The 8,589-nt window shown below is 38.7% G+C and overlaps 1 protein-coding gene across 1 annotated transcript; it reads right to left on the reverse strand.

Moving 5' to 3' along the window:
• Window positions 1–1,452: 1,452 nt before the first annotated feature.
• Window positions 1,453–7,859, reverse strand: gnpda1 (glucosamine-6-phosphate deaminase 1). The gene is made up of 6 exons (XM_053641438.1): window positions 7,374–7,859; window positions 3,629–3,730; window positions 3,353–3,535; window positions 3,042–3,226; window positions 1,847–2,021; window positions 1,453–1,662 (listed from the first exon to the last, which is right to left on the reverse strand). Exons 1-6 carry the CDS (start codon window positions 7,495–7,497, stop codon window positions 1,622–1,624), a joined length of 810 nt encoding a protein of 269 aa, XP_053497413.1. The 5' UTR covers window positions 7,498–7,859; the 3' UTR covers window positions 1,453–1,621.
• Between the last annotated feature and the right edge of the window lie 730 nt (window positions 7,860–8,589).

An 8,589-nucleotide genomic window follows, 5' to 3' on the forward strand; every position in this document is an offset into this window, starting at 1 on the left:
TTTGTGCCACCTTTAGCGACAATAACTACAAGCAAACTCTTCCAATAACTGGAGATCAGTCTTTCACTTACTTCTAGGACTAGAACTTACTCCTATGCTTTGCATCATTCAGTTGCACTTGTGTTTCAACTTACGGACTTAAGACCGGACATTTTCCTTTAGGATTTTCTGGTAGCGAGCAGAAGTCATGTTTCCCTCAATTACTGCAAGTTGCCCAGTTCCTGAAGCAGCAAAGCATCCCCACACCATCACACTACCACCACCATGCTTGACCGTAGGTATGATGTTCTTTTTGTGGAATTCTGTGTTTGGTTTTTGCGCCAGATGTAACGAGACACCTGTCTTCCAAACAATTCCACTTTCAACTCATCAGTCCACAGAACATTCTCCCAAAAGGTTTGAGGATCACCAAGTTGTGTTTTGCAAAATTCAGACGAGCCTTAATGTTCTTCTGGGTTAGCAGTGCTTTTCACCTTACTAGTCTTCCATGGATGCCATTTTTGCCCAGTGTCTTTCTGATAGTGGAGTCATGAACAGTGATCTTTATAATTGATGCAAGAGAGGCCTGTAGGTCCTTTGATGTTGTCCTTAGCTCTTTTGTGACTTCCTGGATGAGTAGTTGCTGTGCTCTTGAAGGAATTTTGGAAGGTCGGCCACTTCTGGGAAGGTTCACTACTGTGCAGAGTTGTTTCATGTGGAGATAATGGCTCTCTCCTTGGAGTCCCAGAGCCTTTGAAATAGCTTTATAACCCTTCCCAGACTGATGTATTTCAATCACCTTTTTCCTCATCATTTCTGGAATTTCTTTCACCTTTGCCATAGTGTGTTACTGGGTAAGACCTTTAAACCAACTTCATGCTGTTGAAAAAGTTCTATTTAAGTGTTGATTTGATTGAACAGGGTTTTACAGTAATCAGGCCTGGTTGCATCTAGTCCAGCTGAACCCCATTATGAATGCAGTCTCATAGATTTGAGGAATTAGTAATTAAGGGGGCAAATACATTTTCACACAGGCCCAGTTGGTATTGGATAACTTTTTTGCTTCAATAAATAACATTATCATTTAAAAAGTGTATTTTGTGTTTACTCAGGTTGCTATCTTAAATATTGTTTTAATTTCTCTGAACAATTTAGTCTGAGATATACACAAAAACAGAAGAAATCAGGACGGGGGCAAATACTTTTTTTCACAGCACTGCAAGTCCCACCAGCTCAAGATTTGAGTTTCAATAACTTCCATAAACACCTCAGTAATAGAAAAAAGGATGCAGACTAAATTAAAATTCAAACAGGGCTATAGAAAAGGTAACACACACACACACACACACACACACACACACACACACATATATATATATATATATATATATATATACACACACACACACACACACACACACACACACAAACACATCAGTGTTGTTTGAATCATAAAACCAATTTGCCACCTCTAATCATTAACTAAACACACACATTTCTATTAGAATTTTCTTTCATTTATTTAAATCCTTTGTATCATTGCTACTGCAAGTAGAAACAGTATACATTTCAAAATGTTAAAAATGTAATACTTTAAAATATAAAATACAAAATCAATGTCTCCTTCTAATTTCAGCTGAAACTATGGTTCCTCCACCAGCTTATTGTGAACATGCATCATGCCTGTGGAATACAGAAAAATAATAAAGTTTAAAACACAACTTTTTACTGTCTTATTTCAAGTCTTCATTTATTATCTTGTAGATACTAATAATTATGGTAATTCTACTCAATATTATTAGGCTTTCTTCTGGAATAGATCGGATTCTGCCTTGAATCTGTTCCTCACGTCCTTCAGCAGTGTTACCTTTGAAGTATTTCACAGTCTTGACCCGCAGCTCTTGTGTCGCATCGTCATCACACACGAAGATGGTCTGAGGATGTTGCTGAAATGCTGAAACCGTCCACATGTGGTTCACACCTTCCTCTATGGCCTTGTACAGGGCAAAAGCTTTATGTGCACCGGTGATGAGGATCATCACCTAATAAACATCCAAATACACACAGAGACATCACGCTTCAGTTTTACTACAGAAAAGCGCTCTTAAAGCCTATAATTAAAAATGACAAAGTCTCCGAACAGCATGGAGAATAATTACTCATGTTTCCACGAAACATTGAACACATCACTGGAAATTTTAATCTTTAATTAAAGTTGGTGTTTTGTGTTCTCTTCTGTTCTTTAGGACTGTTACGTCATGAAAAATTCATGGTATGATGCAACTGTACGTGCCACTGCCGAAGTTTTTGTGGGTACATCGTAGTGTATATATACTGCACATTTTCATAGAGGACAACAGTGAATGCCATATAACAAAGCAACAGCAGTGAAATTATCAGATTATTTACTTTTTGTAAACAGCTAGTGCATTTTACATTTACATCTTATCATAGCCTTCATTGGCTGTAGAAAACAATGCAGAAATACCATTTTCTCAGGATTTCATCTGGTGGTTTTATGCTTTAAAAATGTCCTAATCTTTTTTTTTTTAATAAAAAAAATTGTATATTATACAATTAATATTAATATTGTAGCATATTTCGAAGGATGCACCAGATCTGGATTTTTTCCCCATATTTATGGGATATAATCTGCACTGGTGCAGCATAATATTAATGTTAAACTAATTACAGACTTCCAGATCACAGTATGCTGTCGTACTAGCGTACTGCATGTATGTACCTAATTTGAAATGGTCGAAAGAAATAAAATTAAAGCAGCAGTTTGTAATTCCCTCTGCTTCCCATGAGGCCCCCAATCCCTATCCACTCTGCCTAAATGAAATATATACTGCCATTTAGGGAAAAGGGGCTGGACTTTGCAGCTTGGAACTAATTTCCAGGCCGGAAAACTGTAACCTTAGCCATAACTGAAGAAACGACCATGGCTCAACACATGTACAAATTGTAAATTAATTTGCCTTTTTTTGACGATATCTGTGAAATTCTATGATTAGTACAGGTCTAGAAAACTACAAACTATATCTTAGATGTGGCCATACCTCACGGGCATCCATCACTGTGCCAACTCCTACAGTAAGAGCCATGGTCGGGACTTTGGACAGATCTCCATCGAAGAAACGAGCATTGGCCAGGATGGTGTCCATAGCCAAGGTCTTGACCCTGGTTCGAGACACGAGGCTAGAGCCGGGCTCGTTGAAAGCAATGTGACCATCAGGTCCAATACCTGCAACATAAGTTCAAGATATTAAGATGATATCTGAAAGCCTGGCTTCATGGAAACTGGCCAATCCTCATAATGTGTCATCTATGGTTAAATGACATGAGGTTAAAGTTCACTCAATGCTCTTACCACCTACAAAGAGATCAATCCCACCAGCAGCTTTAATCTTCTCCTCAAAGTCCTGGCATTCCGTCTGCAGGTCTGGAGCGTTGCCGTCCAGAATATGTGCGTTTTCTGATCGGATGTCGATATGCTTAAAGAAGTTGTTCCACATGAAGGAGTGATAACTTTCGGGATGGTCTCTGGGCAGTCCTGTTCAGAGATGTGCTTGGCATTTAAAGCTTTAGATGCTAGATAAGCGTGTAATTAAAACCTGCAAGTGTCCCCAAATGATGAAATACATACCTACATACTCATCCATGTTAAAGGTCTTCACATACTGAAAAGATATTTCCCCTTTCTTGTAGAACTCAATCAGTTTCTTATAGCATCCCAGCGGAGTGCTGCCTGATATTAAATATAAATGAACAAAAATGACTACAGTGATAGAAAAATATAGACAGTGTGTCAAGATCTTTCTCAATTAAAAGACAAAGTAAATGGTCAAAAGTACACAAAAACTCAGTGCTTAAATATACTGAAACAAAATCAGTGCTTAAATATACTGGAAAAAGATAATCAGTGCTTAAGTATACTGGAGAAAATATCAGTGCTTAAATATACTCAGGTATACACTTAAATCAGATATTAGAATATTCAGTCAAAAATAATGACAAAATGAATTGGCTGACTAAGTTGGTAGCCAAACAACAGAACAAAAATATCGTCAGTTCTGTCAAGCATTTGAAAGGTCCAAATGAGTTTGTTTTTTTTTTGTATGAAATAAAATCGAGAACACGTCCAATGAATTTTCAAAAATCCTCAAGTAAGGTGCAAATACTGAGGTGTAGTAACTGTGTATGTAGTCATTCAGAATAACTTTCAACTTTCAATTATACTCAGGTAATGTTCAAACAATGCTGTGTTGTTTAGTAACTAAGTATACTTTCCAGTTATACCTGGGTAAAGGTGCGTAGTAACTGCTTCTGCAATCACTGATTATAATGTTCAATAATTTTCAAGCAAAGTTCAAATGCTGAGGTGTAGTGACTGCTTCTGTAGATAAACTGAGATATAACCAAAATAATCAGGAAAATACAAATACTGAGGTGCAGTAACCGAGTATAATACTCAATAATACTCGGGTAAAGATAGAAATACTGAGGTGTGTTAACCGAGTATAATACTCAGGTAAAGATAGAAATACTGAGGAGTGTTAACCGTGTATAATACTCAATAACACTCGGGTAAAGATAGAAATACTGAGGTGTGTTAACCGTGTTTAATACTCAGTAACACTCGGGTAAAGATAGAAATACTGAGGTGTGTTAACCGTGTATAATACTCAATAATACTCAGGTAAAGATAGAAATACTGAGGTGTGTTAACCGTGTATAATACTCAATAACACTCGGGTAAAGATAGAAATACTGAGGTGTGTTAACCGTGTATAATACTCAATAACACTCGGGTAAAGATAGAAATACTGAGGTGTGTTAACCGTGTATAATACTCAATAATACTCAGGTAAAGATAGAAATACTGAGGAGTGTTAACCGTGTATAATACTCAGGTAAAGATAGAAATACTGAGGAGTGTTAACCGTGTATAATACTCAGGTAAAGATAGAAATACTGAGGAGTGTTAACCGTGTATAATACTCAGGTAAAGATAGAAATACTGAGGAGTGTTAACCGTGTTTAATACTCAGTAACACTCGGGTAAAGATAGAAATACTGAGGTGTGTTAACCGTGTATAATACTCAATAATACTCAGGTAAAGATAGAAATACTGAGGTGTGTTAACCGTGTATAATACTCAATAACACTCGGGTAAAGATAGAAATACTGAGGTGTGTTAACCGTGTATAATACTCAATAATACTCAGGTAAAGATTGAAATACTGAGGAGTGTTAACCGTGTATAATACTCAGGTAAAGATTGAAATACTGAGGAGTGTTAACCGTGTATAATACTCAGGTAAAGATAGAAATACTGAGGAGTGTTAACCGTGTATAATACTCAATAACACTCAGGTAAAGATAGAAATACTGAGGTGTGTTAACCGTGTATAATACTCAATAACACTCAGGTAAAGATAGAAATACTGAGGAGTGTTAACCGTGTATAATACTCAATAACACTCAGGTAAAGATAGAAATACTGAGGAGTGTTAACCGTGTATAATACTCAATAACACTCAGGTAAAGATAGAAATACTGAGGAGTGTTAACCGTGTATAATACTCAATAATACTCAGGTAAAGATAGAAATACTGAGGAGTGTTAACCGTGTATAATACTCAATAACACTCAGGTAAAGATAGAAATACTGAGGAGTGTTAACCGTGTATAATACTCAATAACACTCAGGTAAAGATAAAAATACTGTGGTGTATTAACTGAGGTGTATATACAGTGAGGGAAAAAAGTATTTGATCCCCTGCTGATTATGTACGTTTGCCCACTGACAAAGAAATGATCAGTCTATAATTTTAATGGTAGATTTATTTGAACAGTGAGAGACAGAATAACAACAAGAAAATCCAGAAAAAGGCATGTCAAAAATGTTATAAATTGATTTGCATTAATGAGGGAAATATGTATTTGACCCCTCTGCAAAACATGACTTAGTACTTGGTGGCAAAACCCTTGTTGGCAATCACAGAGGTCAGACGTTTCTTGTAGTTGGCCACCAGGTTTGCACACATCTCAGGAGGGATTTTGTTCCACTCCTCTTTGCAGATCTTCTCCAAGTCATTAAGGTTTCGAGGCTGACGTTTGGCAACTCGAACCTTCAGCTCCCTCCACAGATTTTCTATGGGATTAAGGTCTGGAGACTGGCTAGGCCACTCGAGGACCTTAATGTGCTTCTTCTTGAGCCACTCCTTTGTTGCCTTGGCTGTGTGTTTTGGGTCATCGTCATGCTGGAATACCCATCCACGACCCATTTTCAATGCCCTGGCTGAGGGAAGGAGGTTCTCACCCAAGATTTGACGGTACATGGCCCCGTCCATCGTCCCTTTGATGGGGTGAAGTTGTCCTGTCCCCTTAGCAGAAAAACACCCCCAAAGCATAATGTTTCCACCTCCATGTTTGACGGTGGGGATGGTGTTCTTGGGGTCATAGGCAGCATTCCTCCTCCTCCAAACACGGCGAGTTGAGTTGATGCCAAACAGCTCCATTTTGGTCTCATCTGACCACAACACTTTCGCCCAGTTGTCCTCCGAATCATTCAGATGTTCATTGGCAAACTTCAGACGGGCATGTATATGTGCTTTCTTGAGCAGGGGGACCTTGCGGGCGCTGCAGGATTTCAGTCCTTCACGGTGTAGTGTGTTACCAATTGTTTTCTTGGTGACTATGGTCCCAGCTGCCTTGAGATCATTGACAAGATCCTCCCATGTAGTTCTGGGCTGATTCCTCACTGTTCTCATGATCATTGCAACTCCACGAGGTGAGATCTTGCATGGCGCCCCAGGCCGAGGGAGATTGACAGTTCTTTTGTGTTTCTTCCATTTGCGAATAATCGCACCAACTGTTGTCACCTTCTCACCAAGCTGCTTGGCAATGGTCTTGTAGCCCATTCCAGACTTGTGTAGGTCTACAATCTTGTCCCTGACATCCTTGGAGAGCTCTTTGGTCTTGGCCATGGTGGAGAGTTTGGAATCTGATTGATTGATTGCTTCTGTGGACAGGTGTCTTTTATACAGGTAACAAACTGAGATTAGGAGCACTCCCTTTAAGAGTGTGCTCCTAATCTCAGCTCGTTACCTGTATAAAAGACACCTGGGAGCCAGAAATCTTTCTGATTGAGAGGGGGTCAAATACTTATTTCCCTCATTAAAATGCAAATCAATTTATAACATTTCTGACATGCGTTTTTCTGGATTTTCTTGTCGTTATTCTGTCTCTCACTGTTCAAATAAATCTACCATTAAAATTATAGACTGATCATTTCTTTGTCAGTGGGCAAACGTACAAAATCAGCAGGGGTTCAAATACTTTTTTCCCCTCACTGTAAGTGATAAGTGACTGTGAGGTGAAGTACCTGTCGGAAGGCCCAGGGTGAAGAACCGGTCCGGACCGGGTTTAAAGCGGACTATCCTGTTTCGGATGTATTTGGCAGCCCATTCGCTGGCTTCATCATAGTCTCTCAGTATTATCAGCTTCATTGTTGTCACTCGCTCAGAGATTTGGTTTAAACCCGAACTAGAACAAGGTAAAAGCTAGAACATGTGAAAGCTAGAACCCGTAAAACGAGAATGACAGTCAGTGCTGCCTGGTCCAGACTTTAGCCTCATAAAAGTGACTGAATCCGGAAGAGCTCTTCTTATCAGGGCTGGAAATCTGCAAAGGGGAAGGCTTATTTCAGTATATGTACATATACATTTTCTTTAAAGCGCTTTATTGTTAAAATACCATGTTTTTGGAGATTGTTTCTACTTATATAGAACATAAAGTGGTAATAATATTCCTCCTAAACGTGCTAGAGTGTGTGTAAACGGTGTAACAGGGGGCTGCACTCATGTGACTAGAAAGAAGCGAAAACACTCAGTCAGCTGACACGATGCAGCAGGACGGCGCATGCGCAGTGCGAGTCACACGTGGATTTCCTAATGAACACAAAACGCACCGAGTTTAGAAACAATCCTAAAGTACAAAGGCTTGTGTAGTGCATCAGGATAGGAAGGAAGGGCTTGTTAGGAGGACAGCCAGAACAGCAGAGGAACTGCTGAGTGTGCAGAAAATGACACACACCTCAAATTTCTCAATGAATAACATTATATAGTTGCATAATTACTAAATGTATTATGCACACTATGCATTGTATTTGTTGTAATTAAATGAAATATAGTTATATAACAATAACCCTGCTCGGAATAAACCCCCCCACAACAATAGAAACCATTACAGAAATTCTAATGGTTTCCACTACAAATACCATTACAAACCATCAGCTGTTAACCATTAAAATCATTACCATTATTAGTCCTTAAATGGTATCCACTAGACGTAACATGCCACAAATCGAAGGTAACAAACTGTAGTTTCCTACATACAGCTGATTTCGACATCCTTCGTATCTGTTTTGAAAAGACTCTGACCTTCTTTTGTCTTCGAATGGAAAATAATGCGTAACTCATTATCACACTGGAATTATTCATGAGTGACTCTACACCAATACTCTGCAAAGCACTGAAGCGCGAAAGCACTACCCTGAACACAAAAGCAGGCAACACGGTGACGTTAAATCTCGAGCACGG

The sequence above is a fragment of the Ictalurus furcatus genome, chromosome 14 (genome assembly GCF_023375685.1).
Source record: "Ictalurus furcatus strain D&B chromosome 14, Billie_1.0, whole genome shotgun sequence".
NCBI lineage: Eukaryota > Metazoa > Chordata > Actinopteri > Siluriformes > Ictaluridae > Ictalurus > Ictalurus furcatus.

Bases quoted from the DNA above. Each gene is read 5' to 3' on its own strand.
- gnpda1 (XM_053641438.1), bottom strand. From the start codon at position 7,497: ATGAAGCTGATAATACTGAGAGACTATGATGAAGCCAGCGAATGGGCT. The intron at 3,227-3,352 runs GTAAGAGCATTG...CTTATGTTGCAG, and splicing joins GATTGATCTCTTTGTAGGTG to GTATTGGACCTGATGGTCAC. The intron at 2,022-3,041 runs GTATGGCCACAT...GATGTTTATTAG, and splicing joins CAGTGATGGATGCCCGTGAG to GTGATGATCCTCATCACCGG.